The sequence below is a fragment of the Pan troglodytes genome, chromosome 16 (assembly GCF_028858775.2).
Source record: "Pan troglodytes isolate AG18354 chromosome 16, NHGRI_mPanTro3-v2.0_pri, whole genome shotgun sequence".
Taxonomy (NCBI): Eukaryota; Metazoa; Chordata; class Mammalia; order Primates; family Hominidae; genus Pan; species Pan troglodytes.
Genome location: NC_072414.2, coordinates 7551596 through 7571867, shown reverse-complemented (window position 1 = coordinate 7571867; position 20272 = coordinate 7551596). Strand labels below are relative to the sequence as shown.

Genomic DNA, 20272 nt, shown 5'->3' with positions numbered 1-20272 from the left:
TGTTCATCTGGTCCTCACTGAATGTCCCCTAAATCCAAATTGTTCTGTATGCCACTTTTGGAAACCTGCTCTGTACCTGCCTCTGAGCTTAAGGGATACAGATGGGAATGTAAGCAAGGCACCACTTTGAATTCCAAGGGCCTCGACGTCCAGTGGAGAACACATGTATGTAAATAACGTTATACTTAATGCAATACTATAGGTAGATGTAAACCATTGGAGAGCACCCAGAAAAAAATAACAATATATGGGGACTGAGAGAAGGTTCCACAAAGGAGGTGAACCCTGCTCCCTGGTTCAGGTAGAGAAGAGCAGCATTATTCACAAACTATTGTGAATGTCTGCTCTAACCTGGCTGGAGGGTAGCTGAGGCACTGAAGCAAGGCATTCATCTGTTTCACCTAAGGCAGAACTTAGGCCAGGAAAATGGCAGGCATTGTTCAAAATCACTGCAAGCCAAACCACAGATGCCTGGGGAAAAGACAAGCATATAATGTGCCACCTGAGGAATAGGAGCAAAATCTGGGGAGAGTTTCTTTGTGAAACTGAGATATTCAAAAACAAACATGGGGCGGGGCAGGGCAGAGCTGGGGGGCGGTGGGGGCAGGCAGAGATACAGAAAGCCACCTGCATGCCTAGGGAAAGGCCCATGCTCAGAAAAGACTGGAGAATTCCCAAAACTTTCAGCTTGTGCTGATGCCTAGTCTCAGTGCAAGCCTGGCTAAGTTTTGAAGGAGGGTTCTAGCACAGAGCCAATCTATAAAACAGGAAGAGGTATTTTTGTTGTGGTGGTTTGTTTGCTTTTAGCTCCTGGAATTCAAATCAATCTGTGTCAAAACACTAGCCGAACACAGTAAGCAATCACTAAGGAACAGAGATTCCAGTGACCATACATGACAAGGAATACAGTCTTTTCAAAAATAGTTTGGAAATGTCACAAAACAAACAAGACTACTACAGCCTTCAATTATAAAAAAAAATAATAATAACCCCAGGAAAGGGAGTGAAACTGATTTCCAGATTTACTACAATATAATATTCAAATGTTCAGTGTTCAACCAAAAATAAATCACAAGGCATAGAAAAAAAAAAACAGGCTAATGGAATAGAATATAGAGCCCAGAAATAAACACGTATGCTTATGGTCAAATGATCTTTGATAAGAATGCCAAGACTACTCAATCGCAGTCTGTTTAACAAATGGTGTTGAGGAAACTGGATATCTGCATGCAAAAGAATAAAGTTGGACCCTTATCTTACACCATATACAGAAATTAATTCAAAATCGATTAGAGACCTAAACATAAAGTCTAAAACTATAAAACTCCTAAAAGAAAACATGGAGGAAAATATTCAGTATATTGGACTTGGCAGTGATTTCTAGGCTATGACAGCAAAAGTGAAAAAAAGCAGAAATAAACAAATGTGATTACATTAAACAGACAGAAGGTAGATTAAGAGATTACCAGGGGTGGGCAGGGTGGGAGGTGAAATGGAGAGTCATTGCTTAATGATTATAGGGTTTCTTCTTGGGGTTAATGAAATGTTTTGGAGATAATGGTAATGGTGATTGTCACGCGTGTCCATATGAAGAGACCACCAAACAGGCTTTGTGTGAGCAATAAAGCTTTTTAATCACCTGGGTGCAGGCGAGCTGAGTTCGAAAAGAGAGTCAGCGAAGGGAGTTAGGGATGGGGCAGTTTTATAGGACTGGGGTAAGCAGTGGAAAGTTACAGTTAAAGGGGGTTTTTCTCTTGCAGGCCAGGGCGGGAGTCACAAGGTGCATGCTGGAGAGATCATAAGACTCATTGTCCAGAAGAAGAATGTCACGAGGTCGATGGATCCATCAGTTGGGACAGCGCAGGAACAAGTCATAGCGGAATGTTGTAAGGTTGGTCAATCAATTAAGACAAGAGCTGGCTGTTTCACCTCTTTTGTACTTCTCAGTTGCCTCAGGCTATCTGGTGCAGCCTTGTGCTCAGAGGCCTGACAGTGATGTAATTAATGCCACTGAGTTGTACAATTAAAAATAGTTAAAATGACAAATTGTATGTGTTATATACATATCACATATGTATTTGATATATACATAAAACATATATGTATATATCACATATGGATACATATCTATACACATATACATATCACATACTTTATATGCATACACAATTTTATGTGATATACATATATATCACACAAGCCTTGCCATTTTAACCATATATTTTTTAAGCATATGATATATTATTTTTCTTACTACAACAGAAACATTTTAAAAAGGAAGATGGGGTTGGGAAGGACATTGTCATTTAGCATGTGAAGGGCAGACCATGTTTTATATCATGCAAAAATGTTGGGACCCCAGTCTTAGACAGGGAGAAGTCAATGAGATTTCTCAGCAAAGAGGCTGCAGTGGCCTAATTTCTACTTATGTTAGCTTTGTCTCCTAACCAGAATGTTACTTTTCCTTGAATTCTCCAGGGCACGTACCACACAGTTCAGAAGACAAACAGACACTTGCTTATCTGATCAACACATCTGATGGTGATTCCTTCACCACTCCTCTAACACAGATCACCACATCTTTTCTTTAAATTCTCAGTAAGAAATAATTGCTCCAATTTCACTTCTCTTGGGTAAAGCTTTTTGACCCCAGAAATGGCATCCCTTGCTTTCTCTGCTATATAGCAATAAGAAGCTCTCTCTAAAAGTCAGTAAGAACACAAGTTCTTTTCCATGATTCTGAGAGAAATTTCAGTCATGACAAAAAGCTGGAAGGTCCTTTAGGGCTCTTTTTATAGTTCTGCTTTCTCTTATCAATTGTGGAGGCCTGAGCTTTCCTCCAGCCAAAACTCCTGCCATAGCACTCATCCATCCAACTTCAGAAAGTTTCCATAGTCACGGAGATTTGTCTTGTTAGAAAAATTCCCTGCAATAGCCTACAATCGAATGAAGACCTTGTCCCTGCAAAACCTCAATTCCCTCTTACTTTTAATCGCACTGCCTGCAGAGCCAGCGGCACTAATCAGGCTGCCGGTGCATAAGCTCGTCTGCTTGGTATCGCCTGGTCCTGCTCTGAGTCCAGACCACACCTTCTACTGCAGCCCCGGTCCCTGTGAGCAATGCTCCAGGCTGCTCTGCTCAGCACCGGCTCCTCAGGGACACTGACAAAGGGTGAGGCAGTGGTTCTTCCACAGTGTACTGGAAGCAAAAGCCACTGACGGAAACATCCCAGTTTCCAGCTTCACATTCTATTACAAATTCTAACAATGTGTCATTGAGACTCTTTTCCTAAAAATTAAAAATGCAGTTGAGTGGAGATGAATACAGATGAAAAGTACCATTTACGTGACCTGTCTTTATCCTGTGGAGCTTCTATCAAACCCTTTCCTCGAGTGGGCATTAATCTCTCACCAAGAGCTTTGCCATTACTCAACTCAAAAAATCTGAGATAAGTGGCTCTGTACTTTCATTTGTGTCTCCAACAGAGTCAAGTTTCCATGCCGAACAAATAGCTAAAGGAGCCTCTTTTCCCTCATTCCTAAAGCCCTGGGCAACATGATTCAAAGGAAAGTAGGAAAGGGCTTTCACCAGTCCCCCAGCAGCCTCCTACGCACAGGCATTTGCTGGGCATCTCTCAGCACCCCAGCCCAGGGGGAAACTGAGGCTCCCGAAGATGGACTGGTTTTCTCCAGGCTGCACAGCTTGCTGGGGTGAAGCCAGGATTCAATCCCCAGTCTGCAAGAATTTCCTTCCATGCTGTCACGTTGCATTCCTCTGATACGCTCAGGCTTCTGATGGAATGATTTTGCTAATTATGAACAGATCTGGTTTATTTATTTCAAATCTCTTGTCACAGTGTGATTGGATGAATATACTGAGAAATGTAACTTAATTTTGTTCTATTTGAAACCTTGTCATCTTTTATAAAAGACATACTGTACAGTTCCTTGCCCTGGACATTGCGTAACTGACTTTGACCAAAGGCAGTACTGTCCTGATCAATTAAGATGAACTAACCTATGTACCTTGAGGCACACAGGATGCATCTCCAGAGAGTATCTCAACAGTTACTCATCTCATATTCATCCTTCCAAACAGGAAAACCCACAGATGGACTGTGCATACTATATACAGTACAAACCACCCTGCCTGCCACCCTTTCATGAAGTAGTACATGAGTACTGGCCATCAACTGCCTGAAATAGACCAAGTGAGATCACAAATAATCAAGGACTTTCTGTTGCGCAGCTACACTGTGGTTGTTCCTCGGGTAATTCTAGCTCTCTCACTTACCCAAGCACTCAACCTCCAGGGTGCAAACCCAGTGCTTCCTTGTGGGGAGCACCCACTCCACAGTTGGGTGGGTGAGTAGGACAGGGCGCATGGAATGAGCTGGCTTAGAAAGTCGGAAGGAGCCGGGTGACCAGGGGGTTAAGGTCTATTATAGCACCATGCATCAGGCAGTTGCTATGGCAGCAGAAGGAGGGAGCACCTAACTACTTACTCAATTATCATGTAGACTGCACAGGCTTTCTCTCAAGAGAAAACTCCCATTCTTTCTAGTTTCCCTTTAAAATCCAGCAAAAGAAAGACCATTTTTTATAATCTTTGTGTCTTCCTGCACTGCTTGGCCATCAGCCTGAATTGTTTGTTCATATCTCTTGCAATCGTGCACCAGGCACTGCTCTTCAGGCCTGTGTGTATTACCTGATTCAATCCTCACAGCAATTTTAAAGCCTAGCTCCAACACTCAGTGGCTCTTATGGGCACCTGCTGTGTGCTGCAGGACACAGGCTTAGAACCAGGAAGATCGAGCTCCAGATCTGCCCTCTCCCTCCTAGACCCAGAAAGTGGCTGTGACTGCCCAAGATACCCGCTGTAGCTGCAACACCAAAGCTCAGAGTGAAGCTAATGGCTTCCGTTCAACACCTGGAAGCTTCTGCGTGGTTTCCAATCTGGCTTAGGAAATGCCTCGATTACATCAAGTGAGTCATTTAAAAGAGTTGAGGTTGGAAAGAATAAAGATTATTCTATTTCTGAGCATTTTGCCTCAAATAAAGATCTCCACCAATACGGACAGGCCAGTAGGGGGGGAGGGGACGCTGCTGACTTTCCCCTCCCTCTCTCTTCACCGTCCCCACACATTCTCTGCCCCAGAGGCTGAATTGTGCAGACCACATCAAAAGGTTCCATGCCCGAGGATGCCAGTCAGGCTCTGCCCTTGACAACCAGAGAGTAAATGTGCCTGTTTCTGAGTTCTTCATAAATGGAATCATATAGCATATACTCTTTTCTGTCAGATTTTTCTTTTGGCCAACATGTTTGTGAGATTCAGTCATGTAATACATTCATTTTTTATTTCTGTATAGTATTCCACTATATGACACTCCCACCATTTGTCCATTCTAGGGGTTGATATTTGAGTTGTTTCCAGTTTGGGGCTATTATAAATAGGCTGCTATGGGCATTTTCAGAGAGTCTTTTGGTGTGCAAATGTACATATTTTTGTTGGGCATACCACTATGAACAAAATTACTAAGCAGAAGATATACATTGTTCTAAACTTTAGTAGATGCTGTCAAATCATTTTCAAAAGTCATTGTACAAATTTACAATCTTATCAGCAATGCATGACACTTCCTACTGCTCCACAATCTTTCAGCACTCAGTATTGTCAGTCTTTTATTCTAACCATTTAGGTGTGGATATAATGGCATCTCGTTGTGGTTAAATTTTGCATTTTACTCATGACTTACAAGGTTGAACACCTTTTCATATGCTTACTAATACTTTCAGTAATTTCAATATCTTCTTCTGTGAAGTGTCTACTTAAGATTCCGTCCATTTTTCTATTGGGGGGTTCTGTCTTTTCTTATTGCTCTATAGGTGTTCTTTTCATATTTTAGATATAATTTCCAAATGTGACAATGGATGCTTTTGCGCACACTTTTTTCACTCTGTGGCTTCTTTTTCACTCATTTAGTAGTACACTTTGAGACATAAGTTCCTAATTTTAAGATAGTCAAAGTTATCAACCTAATCTTTTACCATTAGCACTTTTCATATCCAATTTAAAAAGCTGAGTCACAAATATAAATAAGAAAATGATGGGCCAGCTTACCCTAGTGATTGCATGTTATGCATGAATAGACTGTAAGGTATGTTGGTCAGTTATTGCTGCAATAAAGCTACATAACAAAAAAAGGAGTTGAGTCACATGGAGATGTTTGATGACATAATATGATGTGATGAAGACACTCAGCAGGATCCCTATTTTACAGAGGCCACTGAACCTTACATAGATTAGGTCCTCTTAAACCAAATGGGCACGTTGGGGAGGGAAGTGCATGTAGCTGTGCAGGAGGGGAAGAAGATACACACCTGCCTCAGCTTACGTGCCACCTAAGATCTGATGAGGGTCAGGAGGTAGCTAAGCATCCACCCTGTCTCACCAGGTGGCATTCTAGCCCTTCTGCCCACAACTTGCAGAGGCAAGACTCCAGGCTCATTGCTCACTAGACCAAGTGGGCTGATTCCAGCTTTTCATCAGCAAAAGTGTTTCAATGTATGCATTCCACCCCACTTCCAAAAATGGAAGGGAGAAAATTGTGATGGCAGGGTCAGGGAATGGTACAGCCCTACAAATATGCCATTAGAAGGCAGTAACTAAAACTTTCAGGACACTCAAGGGTTACTGTGCTTAGAGGCTGGTAAGTTTCACCAAATATGAAGAACTCTAATGAGAACACACAGACACAGACACAGAGGCAGGATTTTTGTCCTTGATAAACACAAGTACCAGTTACCCAGGCTGTCCCCTGAATGCCAGCTCATTCACATTCTAAAGCACTCACATTGTCAGAGAAAGACAGTGGCAGGCTGAGCTCCCGGGATGGACTGAGAGACAGCTGCATCGATGCACATGCCCTGAGCACACTCAAGTATGGTCTCTGTGGCCTTGGGAGTGGCGGACTGGACTGAGCTCTGCCCCGAGGACTGCACAGGCTCATGGAGAAGACAGCTCACATACAACTGCTGTGATGGACCTGTGACGGCTATGCTAGCCTCACACACCAAGGTACCATAGGGGTCTCTCAGCTAAATCCATACGCTTGCTGAGGCCATGGGGGAACCAACCAGAGCTTAACTGAACATTGGAGCTGTCCTGTGGTCTCAAGCATCTTTGAAACACGTTGAAAATCAAACAGGCTCTGAGGAGCTTCGTATTCTTGACTGTTAAAACTCATGTGAACTAGAACATCTATGACAAACTCATAAAAATGTCAGCAAGAAAGGAAGGCATCATAGCTGTTTTCTTAACTTACTTTTATTTTCACTATTTTAGGTCTCAATATCAAATGATTTTCTAACCTCTACTTTTAAAAAATTAATTGAAATGTTGGCCATGTTTATGATGAGTATTATTCACCACTCCAAACAAGACTCTGCTAACATTTGTACTCAATTTCTGGTACCCTCGGGGCCTATTAAATGCAGTGATATGTAAAATATGAATATTATGCTCCCTAGATATCATGAAGGAGTAGAATTAAAATTGCGAGTGCTTAAAATGATGTCATCTCATTGTGGTTAAATTCTGCATTTTACTGATGACTTACGAGGTTGAGCACCTTTTCATATGCTCATTTATTCATTAAAATGAGTAAATCCTTACACAAGAATAACTAAGCATAAAGAAATAATGCTAAATGCAGTTAAGAATTCTCATTTTGCACTTGTGCATTTGGGCTTTGTTAAAGAATCAGGTTCATTATCACAGAGGCAGGTCAGTGCTGCAGGTGCATTAGACATGGTCAGGAATCGTGCCTCATTCACAGGTATCCCTGGTGCCTCTCACAGTGAGGAGTGGGTAAAAACACACTCAAAAATAACGAATCAACAAGTGAATGAACAAGCAGCTGAAGTATCTGCATTAAACAAGGAATGCAAATTCTCAGAATGCCACATGACTTGGATCTTCTTGTAGAAAGTAACATTTACTCCTCATTGCAGGTTTTCCTGTGGCCCTCGGGAACCACCCAGGTCACTGACTGCACAACTGCAGTGAGCTGCATTCCATGTGGATGGAGCCTGGAGAGGTGGGCCACAGAGCAGCCTGACCCTAAGAAACACACCCAGCTCTTCTTGGACATCACACGGCTTTGCCATTGGGACTGAACCCCCTTTCTTCTCAGGCTCCTCAAAATCCAAATAGAATGCATTTCTGATTGATATATTCCATGCTCACCAACATCCAAGCAGATTTTAGTCACCCCCACTGGTGGGCCACTATGTAATATTCCAAAGTACCAGATAAAACATCATATCATGTAAAACCCTTAACAAATCGTGTAGGAGGTGTTTTGTATATCGGTTCACTAGTAGCTTGTCAGAGCTCCCCACACCTGTCACTCTTCTCCCTACTGGACCCCCAGGAAGGTTTCCAGCCCTGTAGTTAGGTGAAGCCACAAGACCAACCCGGCCATTGGGCCATGAGCAAATGAGACACACATTCCTAGCCTGGCATTTACAGGCAGCTGTCAGTTGTATCCCCGGTCTCTTCCTTGCCAAGATGATCCTGAAAGCTGCTGTTGCTATGGTGGCATCACAAAACGCCAGTGTCTCTGTCCAGCAGGGACCCTACCGACCAGCACTAAAGATGTCACCAAGAAAAACTGTGGTTGTGTCAAGCTTCCAAGACAGCAGGGCCAGTGTTTTACTCAGCAAAGCCTATCCTATCCTGATACATCCGGCACAAGAAAATATCAAATGGATAGGCTATATGTCATCTGGTCTGTTTGCAAACGTTGAAAGAAAAATTAGGTCAGTCATGTTTGCAGTTGTTCAGTTTTGTTCCAATTAACTGTGTCATTCACTAGCAATGGAATACCTAATTTCCACAAATGCACATCATAAACATCACCGAAAAACTGCTTTTTATTATTAAAAGTTTGAGAAGTGAATGGCCACAGCACTATTCTCTCATAATTTATTTAAATTCTTCTTCAGATTATCAATGTTGAGGAATTTAAATGTGACCACAGTGTAGCTTCAGACAAGCAAGTGAAAATGTTGACACAACCTAACTCTTCTTAACATTGTGACTGCAAAGTTAGGGATATCCTGAGCCCTGAAAGGAAGAATCTCTTGGTCCCAATATTTCTAATAATTCTGTAGCTGTGATTTCTCCAGACTTGGTTTTCTATAGTGAATATAAAGATTGTCTTTCTTATTAATGCTAAGGGGAAAATATAATTTACATAGAAAAATGTTAATATATATTGAGACAATGTAGAATCTTAAGGGTAATGACCAATGAAAAAACTGTAAGTAGTAATCATTCGATGTGAGAATGTTAACAATCTCTTGATGAATGCATATCTAACACCTTACTCTCCCACCCATAACTCACAGACATTTTTATTCAAATAGAGACCACTAACATTTCTGAAAATCCACAGTTTAAAAGCTAATGTGGTACTCCGTCAAAATTATCCAACCTTTTAAAAATCTCGCAGTCTTACTGTTATATGCAGACCTATGTGATCCAAGCCATTTGGAATGAAAAATGAAGTGAGAAACAGTCATTAAATGGATTTGCTCTACCCCCAAATTCATTAACCTGTGGGTACTCAATGGAGGATATTGGCTGCATTATTGAAAACATTTTGGAGCTAATAAAAGGAGACCGCAACCAACGATGAATCCCCGCATGTGGAGAATCATGACCAACCCTATGAAATGCTTCACTAGGCTCCTGGCAAGGCTGCGGTTTTAAGCAACTAGAGGAGAGACACTGGCCTTCCTCATCCTCATATGTGTGCATGATGCTCAGGAAGGGAGATTCAAATGGGCAAAAATGCTCCAGAGTTAGGAACAAATCTTCATAGCAAAAGAAGGCTGTTGTTAATGTAAATCACAGCTGAAATTTCCAAACAGATGGAAAAAACAAGTTCACATGTTATTTAGTAAAAGAGCATTTCATAAATGGCCAATAAGCACATGAAAAGATGCTCAATGTCATTCATCACTAGGAAATGCAAATCAAAGCTGTAATGAAGTATCACTTCACGCCTGGTATGATGAGCATAATCAAGGACACACACAATAACAAGTGCTGGTGAAAGTGTGGAGAAATCAGAACGCTCATGCATTACCACCGGGAATGTAAAGGTGCATCTGCTCTGGAAAAGCAGTTAGGCAGGGTTTCCAAAAGTTCAACAGAGAGTTGCATATGACCTTGCAATTCCACTCCTAGGTCAAACAGCTAATAAATGGATAAATAAATTGTGACACATATTATATATTATGATATATATAATATATGATATTATATATGATATACATGATATACATAATATATATGGTATACATATATAATATACATAGTTTAATAGAAAACATATATATGAATATCATACAGCCAAATGAAATGAAGCACTAATCCATGATGCAACACGGATGCACCTTGAAAATGTTATGCTAAGTGAAAGAAGCTGGACACAAAAGACCACATGTTAAATGATTCCATTAAATGAGATGTCCAGAATAGGCAAATCCAGGAACAGAAAGCAGGATTAGTGGTTTCCAGGGTCTAGGGGTTGGGGAAAAGGGGGAAACAGTGTGTGAGTGACTACTAATGGGTACAGGATTATTTGGGGAATGATGAAAGTGTTCTGGAATTGGATACTGGCAATGGTTGTACAACTTTGTGAATATACTAAAATACATTGAATGATATAATTTTGCAAGGTAAATTTTATGTTGTGTGAATTCTATATCTCCATTTTTAAAAAACTGAGTCATTCTCTCTCCCCCATGATTTCATTTCTTCAGTGTTATGATGAAATTTGGTAATTTCACCCATGGTGAGGATAGTAAGGAAAGCAGCTAATTATTCTAATTGACTTATAAATCCAAGATCCATATTATATTACTTTACATTATGTTACATTATATTGCATTATATTATATTTATCATCATTCTGAAATAATCTCTTGGATATTTACATTCATCTAAGATGAATATTTGATGAAAATTAGAATAGAGCCATCCAGGGATGTAAATATTTTTATTATCAGGTTAACACAAACTGTATGTAATAACTGCCTTAAATAGTTTACATATATCAGGGCTATTTTCTAATATGCCAAAGCCTTTCCAGTAAGAGCTCCTCATTTCTTTTGTGGATTTCATTAGCCTTTCATCTGTAACTCTGTAAACCAAAAACAAATCTCTAAGCCCCTCAACCAACTGACGGAACCCCTCTCAGCCAAGGACATTTCAAAGAAATCTGAAAAACTAGTTCAGGGCATGAAGGGGGTCAGCCGTGCCTCACTGTACCCCACTCCCTTTGGAATTCAGACACAACTCACCAGCACTCACATTAAAACAGGGATCTTAAGACTGATAGAATAGATGTAGCAATAAGATACCAAATTCCATCCTGACTCTAGTATAACATCACATGACAGACAGCAGGCCCTGAAAGAAATCAAAGTATTTTACCCCAAAATACGCTTCTTTGAAACATTTGGAGATGGCCCTGCAAAGTTGTCTTTTGTGGGGAAAATCTATATTCTGTAGAGAATCCCCTTCCCTTTCCAAAACCTTTCCCTAAGACTCTGGTAATTTTTTAGGTCTGATAAGAGCTCTGAAACCTGCTACCTGGAGGCTTCATCTGCATGATAAAAACCTTGGTCTCTGCAACCCCATATCTTAACCCAGGCTCTTCTTTCTATTGATTCTGGGACTTTAGATAATAACTCTTTCAACCAATTGCCAATCAGAAAGTCTTTGAATCCACCTATGACCTGGAAGCCCTTATCCTGCCCCCTGCTTCGAGTTGTCGCGCCTTGCCGGACTGAACCAATACACACCTTACATGTATTGGTGAATATCTTCCTGTAACTTCTGTCCTCCTAACATGTATAAAATCAAGCTGTAACTCAACCACCTTGGGTACATGTTCTCAGGATCTCCTGGAGTGGTGTCATGGGCCGTGTTCACTCATTTTTGCCTCAGAATAGATCTCTTCAAATAATTTACAGAGTTTCACTCTTTTCATCGACACCTTGACTATGGAAATTATATTTTTGGCTTTACCATTTGGTACCCTTGGCTTGTCTCTGCATCAGAGCTCTGAAGGTCTTGGTGTCTAAATTAGCTGTGTAGTCCTTGCTGGCCCTAATGTGACTGAAACCACCTTTGCAAAAATTGTATCAGTGAGAAACTTATGACAGTGAGGGAGATCTGATCTATCCAATCCCCTTCTTGCCTTTAGCCTTCAAGCTGCCCTCAATTATTCCTGGGCTTAAGGCAAGCTAACTTTGGCAGACGTTTAGTTTATAGCTTAAATGATAACAGCCCTTCCCCAAAACTCAATTGCATTTGTAAAGCTAATCAAAGAACACCAGGCTAGGAGGATAGGAGAGACTGAATTCTGCTAAAGTGTAGACATAGAAGATTGCCAGTCATTATTCTGGAGGTCACAAGATATGCAACTTCCCCAGTTACTCCTGCAGATAACATCGCTATTGGAGAGCCTAAGACTGGCCTTTTGAGATACGTTTTCAGGGTTTTTGCATGTTTGAGACTATGGCTCCACCTGGACTGGCCAACTGCTCCTGTGGCTTACTCAGAAATGACTCTGCATGCAGGAGAACCATTTCCCACACCCCTATGATTTACACCCTCAACCAATTGGCAGCAAGCACCCATTGCCTAACCACCCTCCCCACCATTCTTCCCCAAAATTGTCCTTGAAAAACCCTAGCCTCCAAATCAGAGAGGCAGATTTCAGTAATAATACAACTCCCGTCTTCCATTTAGCCAGCTCCTACATGGGTAAAACTCCTTCCCTACTGCAACAACTCTGCCTCCATAAATCTGGTCTACCTGGGCAGTGGGCAAGAGGAACCCGCTGGACAGTTACGTGAGTCCCTGGTAGAGTAAATATAGATCCATCTCCCCTCTAGAGAAGACGACCTAGGAGAGCAGCAATATGGTTTTTATGTTCACCACACTAGCCCCAACCAACCCCTAGGCCACTGTCTGCATGTGTTGTACAAATGCATGAATAAGTGAGAGGATGGATATGTGAATGGCTTAGCTGAAATGAATCTTACTAGAAACTAGAGTGCATAGAACATATATTAGGAAGCCTTGGGAATGTCTGTCCAGCTCATAGTGACCTCCTCTAAGAAGTATGCCTCAGCCACCCCAGGCCACATCTCACCACTTGTTCCCGTCCACCTGCTCAGAATTTCCTGTGCTAGGAGATGAAAGAAACCAACAAGGCCAAGCAGACTCCTCTTCGCCTGGAAATTGGGGGTTCAAAATAGCCATTTCTCTGTGTGTGGCTGAAATCGAGGTCCTATAAACTGGGAAACTGATGAGGCAAGCACTATTCTGCCATGAGCAGAAAAAAGATGCACTAACTGGTCGCGGAGAAGCAAGGAGCTGAGGGCAGAGCACTGCAGATGCCGGGGTGGGTGGGAGCCCTCCATCCGGACCCTTCCTCCTTCCTGAGCCTGCCCCCAAGAGGCCCCAGTGTCCTTGGAGCCTGTCAGCCTGTTATTATTCTAATAATCCTCCATTTTGCTTAAGACAGATCCAATAGATTGCTTTATTTGTAGCTAAAAATACTTTCACAAAGACAACAATAAAATTGCTCAACCAGAGGGACACCAAGGGACAGAGAGAAGACCAGCAATTTCAAAACCATAATCAGGGAAATAATGACGGAAAATTTTCCAGAACTGAAATCTAATCAAACACATCATGAGAGAATCTGGGGTACATTCTGAACTAATTATCAAAGGAGGAGGCCTAGGAAACAGCTCATCAAGGCTCTGAATTTTAAGGCCAAAGATAACATTTTCAAGCCTGCCTCGCTGATTCTTTTCACAGGTTCATAATCAGTTATCCACAATCTTGAAACCCTAATTTCAGAAAAGCAAACTTTTTCTATATATTTTGATGTAAAAAAATTCAAAAAACCCTGACTTGAATAGGAATGAGTTTGTTTGCAGTCTTTATTTGTCCCACTTTGTGTAAATATTCATGTTTCACTGCAGAAATCATGCTCGGATGACAGGGTGCTGGCCCTGAACCTCTCAGGGTGTGTTACATTATATCCAAAATTCAGTATGCTCACTGAATTATCTTTCTAAAACACACACAAAAATCTGAATTTTGAAACTTCTGGGGCTCAGAAAGCAATACCCCAAAATGAAGGCCTCAGAAGTGTTAAAGCAAGCTAACGATGGCCTGAGAAGGACTCTGTACTTCTCTATTTGAGTCCTTGTGGATGAACTGTAACCTAGCTTAATAGTCAGACAAAGCAAAAACCTAACTTAATAGTATGCACCTCTAACAATGGCTGAGTGTCAGCCAATCCCTGCAGCCATACTTCAACCACTCATAGGCTGCTGTATGTTCAAACTGTGTTCAAATAAGGCAACCGCCGAGCTGTAACCAATCTCACTGTTTCTGTACCTCACTTCCGATTCCCGTACGTCACTTTACCTTTTTTGTCTATAAGTTTGTTCTGACCATGAGGCACCCCTGGAGTCTCTGTGAATCTGCTGTGATTCTGGGGGCTGCCCAATTTGCGAATCGTTCATCATTCAATCAAACTCCTTTACATTTAATTCGGCTGAAGTTTTTGTTTTATCAGAAGGAAAAGTTTTCTCTGCCGTCCTCCTGCCTGCCCATCTCTCAGTCCCATTCTCCCCCGAGACTGCCAAAGACACTAGAATCTTTCCCAAGGCAGGTCATTGAAACCAGAACCCTTTTCTGCAAAGCCAGCCATAAAACCTAAAGTGTTATTCTCATTTTCCCTCTGCCTTTCTGTGTGAAAACTGGCCATGAAGAAACTGTCTGGCCTGCCTTGTTTGACTGTGGGTCCTACAACCCCCATTCCAGAAAGGGGCCTGCCCCACACTCAGAAGGAAGGAGTGCCGCTCAGAGAGGCCAGGAGGACCCTGGACAGACAGGCCCTGCCGGGTTTCCCACTCAGTCTATCAGTACCCAATCATACACTTTTTCTCCAATCCCATTTCTACATGGCTGTCCACACTTGGCTGAACCTAAGCTTTAACATGAACAATTTCTCCTGTATCTTTGGGTCTTCATTCTGAAGGCTCCTGTGTACACATGTTAAATGAATGTGTATGCCTTTTCTCCTATTACTCTGCCTTCTGTGAGTTGGTTTTTCAGCAAAACTCGAGAGGCCCAAGGGAAAGTTCTCCCTTGGCCCCTATGAAACCCATCTGGCACTAAGGGCCTCATGCAGGCACTGCAGACCTCTGCAGAGCCAGCGTCCAGGCTGGGCTTGGTCCTGCTGTGCTGTGAGGTGATGGTCCCTGCACATTGGGAGCCACCTCTTTACCGGATGGGTGTGAACTGTGACCCTGGCCCTTGCTCAGCCTTCTTTGCCATTGTGCCACCTCTTGCACACCCCTGGGTCCCTCAGGGCTCTCCTCTCTGTCACCACAGCCAGCTCCGTGTGGCCCGACAACCCTCACACAGATGCACCTGGAAGGTCTGCCCTGGAGCCCATGCCCCTGATGCCTTCTCCACCTGGGCTGCCCTGTGGGTGCGGTCGCATGGCCTCAGCACATGCAGCTGGACACATGCACTCTGGCATCCCATGGGAAGGAGCTGTGACCAATGGGCCATGCGCACCAGCCAGTAAACATTCCTTCTTGCTCTACTCAACCCCACAGACAGCCCTGAGGTGCATTTGGTACCTCCACTCAGGCAGCCTTGCAGGATGGAGCCCCAGTGGCCCGTCACGAAGGCCAGCACGCTGGGGCAGTGGTGCCTGCACTCGCTCTCCTCACTGCCCGGCCCCCATCCCTCACTCCTCTTCTCTGGGATGAAGCTCCCAGATGAAGAACACACATGTGAGCCTTTGCCTCAGGCTGTGCCCCCCAGGCTGGGTCAGCCACATAGGAAATTCCCACAATAGTTAAGTTGGAATCTGTGAGCAGCAATGAGAAGTTTGTTCATGCATCCTGCAAACCTACACCTTGCTTCTACTAATGAACCAGGCATTAGCAGCAGGCACCAGGGAGGGGAAATGCAGACACACAGACCATGTCCTTGAGTCTAGCTGGGAAGGGGGAGGACAGAGGACAGACGAGGAAAGAAATCATAAGAATATATTTAAGGTTCGCATAAGGTGCTGTGGAACTCCAGGGGGATTCTCATTGTGCCACGTGCCAGCAAGGGTGTGAAGCAGCTGGAACTCCCATACATGCTGTGGGAACACAACGGGGTTGGCCTTGCTAGAAAACAGGGCAGCAGCTGCTTTTAAAATAAAATCTACACCCACCGTATGACACAGCAGTGCCACTCAAGAGAAGGAAATCAACCCAGAGAATAAAACCCTAAGTTCACAGAAAACCATGTGCTCAGAAGTGTCTGGAGTAGTTTTTTTTGTTTTTGGGGGGTTTTTTTTTGTTTTTTGTTTTTTCTGAAATAGTCTGGCTCTGTCATTGAGGCTGAGCCCAGTGGTGCAATCTCAGCTCACTACAACCTCCACCTCCCAGGCTCAAGCAATCCTCCTGCCTCAGCCTCCCAAGTAGCTGAGACTACAGGCGTGCACCACCACGCCCAGCTAATTTTTGTATTTTTTGTAGAGACGGGATTTTGCCATGTTGCCCAGGCTGGTCTCGAACTCCTGGGCTCAAGCAATCCACCCTCCTCGGCCTTCCAAAGTGCTAGGATTACGGGCATGAGCCACTGTGCCCGGCCAAACATGAACCATTGATGCACACAGCAACTTGGGTGAACCATAAAGGCTTTACACTGTGTGAGACAAGCCAGTCTCAAAAGGTGGCATACGATCTGATTCCATGTATACGACAGCCCCCAAAACACAAAACCATAGTGATGGAGACAAGATCAGTCCTTGCCAGGACCGGGGGAGGGTGGCTACAAAAGGACAGCTGAGAAAGTTCTGTAACGGAGCTGGCCTGTGCTCTGACTGCAGTGGCAGTTACACAAACCTACCTATGTGTTAAAATCCATAGAACGCTACATTCAAAGGAAAAGTCAGTTTTGCTCTATGATAATAAAAAAAAAATAAAGAGAAAGAGTCAATGCTATGTCTAGGTTAGGATTCCTAAATGAAGGAATGTTATCTGATGTCACATTTTGTTTCACAATGCACATTTTTATATGACAGCACCCTATGTTATATGAAATTACATTGTTATAATGTCACGTAGTGTACAGTGTGTGCGCTGTATTAGATGATGTCACATGTTACATGATGTACATCGTGTGATACGACATCATTTCATATCATATGACATCACACTGAACGAGGCTCAACTTACACAGCAGGACACATTGAAAACAGAACTTCTGGCCGGGCATAGTAGCTCGTGCCTGTAATCCCCGCACTTTGGGAGGCTGAGGCGGGAGGATCACCTGAGGTCAGCAGTTTGAGACCAGCCTGGCCAACATAGTGAAACTCCAGCTCTACTAAAAATACAAAAATTACCCGGGTGTGGTGGCGCATTCCTGTAATGCCAACTACTTAGGAGGCTGAGGCAGGAGAATTGCTTGAGCCCAGGAGGCAGAGGCTGCACTGAGTTGAGACTGTGCCACTGCACTCCAGCCTGAGCAACAGAGTGAGACTCTGTCTCAAAAAAATTTTAAAAAACACTGTTACATTTAAAAAAATTAAAAAGAAAACAGAACTTCACCAAAGATAAATGATCACATTGCTACTGGCTGAAGACCCGGGAAGATCTTGTATCCATTTTGCCCTTGTTCTATCAGAAAAGTTCTTATAACTCTAAGGAAACTGTATTCCATTAAAATATATGCCAATCAAACTTTTCTCCTAGTCAACCTCACCTATCTTGATAAATATGCAGTATCTGGATCCCCAGATAAAATCACCTGAACACAAGCCCTAACTAAAAACAAAACAGGATTTAAAAGCAGAAAATAAACATGTCCATCATTCACAGATGTAACAACCACACAAAAGGAGATGAGACATTTTGTAAAAAAAAAAAAAAACGTAGACTTGCAGGCTAAAAGTTTCATAGTAAGTAAGATTTTTTAAGTCCATATAGTTAAAGATGTGACTTTAAGTGTTAAAGTATTGTTTTTAATACAAAGACTGTTGCCAAATGTTAATAAAATTGAATGCAAGCTCTTATATCTTTTTAGTTTTTAAAATGCCTGCTATGTTCCTCTAAAGTAGACTCTCAAATAAAATCAGGAGCAAAATTATCTGTGAACACCTAATGGAACCTCTCTGCCCACAAAATACTAGTTTTTTAAATTTGTTTAATTACCAGTGGTGACCACCTAACATTCTTGTAGTCATTAAGGTTTCTAATGTTAAAATTACATTAGGCCTGAGGTGTAATTAAAAATAATTACACTGCAGCAATTTCTAGATGTAATCCACCAAATACAATTGAAGTTCACAAAATCGTTACCACTCCAGCTTTGGATCATTACCTCATCAGGATTCCAAGCAGATCAGCTCTCAGGTGTGGATAAATAATACCTGCCAGCTTGAACCAAGCCCAGGCCACCTGGCAAGTTGGATTTGAGATTATCAAGAGAAAGAAATGGAGGGGCTGCAAATACATAACACAAAGCTGGACCTCCAGTCAAAAGCATGTACATCATGTGTTGTGTGAGAATCTAGAAATGCGGCTTTTCTACATAAGAGAAAAGGAAAACCAACTGCTAGCCCATGAATGTCTGATGGTTTCCAGGAACCCCGGAAGCAATGATGTGGTGCGAATCGCTGAAGCTTGAGGCATTATCCATCTATTTTACAAAATTAAGAGGCTTCACTTTCTACGGCAGCTGCACTCCTCAAATTTCACAGTGAACCAAGGTTTTATACAAAATAAGATAAAAGTTGGGTATTTTAACCATCTTAGCAGAGCTCACTTTTGAAGGAAAACTATGGGTAAAGCTTTGGTAAAAGAAAAGACTGTGACACCACCTCAAATTTATGCTTCTTATAAACCTACACTTTCATGTGGGGTGGGTTTTGTTTTGTTTTCAATAAGGATACCAATGGAGATAACTGTGAAATTGATAAGAAACGCCTGGGAGAGTGGAGAACGTTTATGGAGGGTGGAGGAGGCCAGGGGTTGACAAGCTCTGTGGTGAGCTCCCCCTGAGAGAGCCACATCTCAGGTGGGGATAGGTCCTGGCCACGACACAGGCTAGAGAAAGTGGAGAGGTCTGAGAGCCATGGGTGTGGTGAACGTGGGAGAAGAGAAACCAATGGTGGACGGTGGGAGAACAGTTTCATGCGCCAGATGCACCCTCAGACAAGGCAAGTGGGCCCTGCAGAGCGCCGGCCATTTGCCAGGGCTCTCCCGAACAGGCTGTCAACTAACTGGCATGGTAGGCGGCACAGATGGCAGCGCTGGCCTTGCCCATGTGGCTCCATCTCTTCTGGGAACCATGTAAAGATGTGGTTATTAACTACAATAGACAGGACAGTGCCCACTCTATATTCCTCCTCATGGTCATCCCTGGAGGGGCTGAGGACCCATGGCACAGAGTCTAAAGGGCCGGAGATGCATCTCTCTCTCCCTCCCTCCTGCCCAGGAAACCAAAAGGAAAGGCGCCCTTCTTCCCAGGGCAGGCTGCCCACCCTCCATCTCAGCCCTCTCTGGCCTCCCACCAGCCCGGCTGCCTGTGGGCAAAGTCAGTGTCTGGGAACAGGCTCTGAAACCTTCCCATCCAGAATGTGACAAAGCCTATGAACTAAAGCTAAATTAGACTCACCAAGATCAAGATGAATGCCAGGGACAAACGAATTGAGGAAAAACATGAAGATAGCAAATCCCAACACTGTCAGGCATTTGGCAAGCAGAATCCCGTCGGATATCCTATGCTGTAAGAGAGAAACCACAGCTCATTTACTCTGCACAACCTTCTGACTCCTGCAGCGTGTCATAATCTACGCAACTGGAATCACAACAGATTTCACGAGGATGAAAAATGTAACCTCTCGAACTTGAAAGAAAATGGCAAAGTACTGTGTTACAAGGAAACCCGTACAGATTCAGGATTACTGCATTCAAAATCTTTATGAAAGATAAACACAGATGTCAAGAGTAGCACAGCCCTGTTATGAAACACCTGGCCGGCAGGTATCAGAGGATGACGGGGCGTTTCTACAGGGGCCTATGCTGTCTTCACTGTTCCTTTCTCTACCACGCCAAGCATGCGGGTGGGGCCATGAGGCTGAGCCTTCTCACGGAA

The 20272-nt window shown here is 43.0% G+C and overlaps 1 protein-coding gene across 12 annotated transcripts in view; it reads right to left on the bottom strand.

Moving 5' to 3' along the window:
• The window catches only part of OCA2 (OCA2 melanosomal transmembrane protein), a 345392-nt gene that overhangs the window by 179391 nt on the left and 145729 nt on the right, over positions 1-20272 (bottom strand). For all 12 annotated transcript variants that reach the window (XM_054667272.2, XM_016927806.4, XM_016927803.4 and 9 more), the window contains one exon: positions 19793-19901. In XM_054667272.2, the coding sequence (XP_054523247.1) occupies positions 19793-19901 (109 nt within the window). The remainder of the gene's footprint in view (positions 1-19792; positions 19902-20272) is intronic.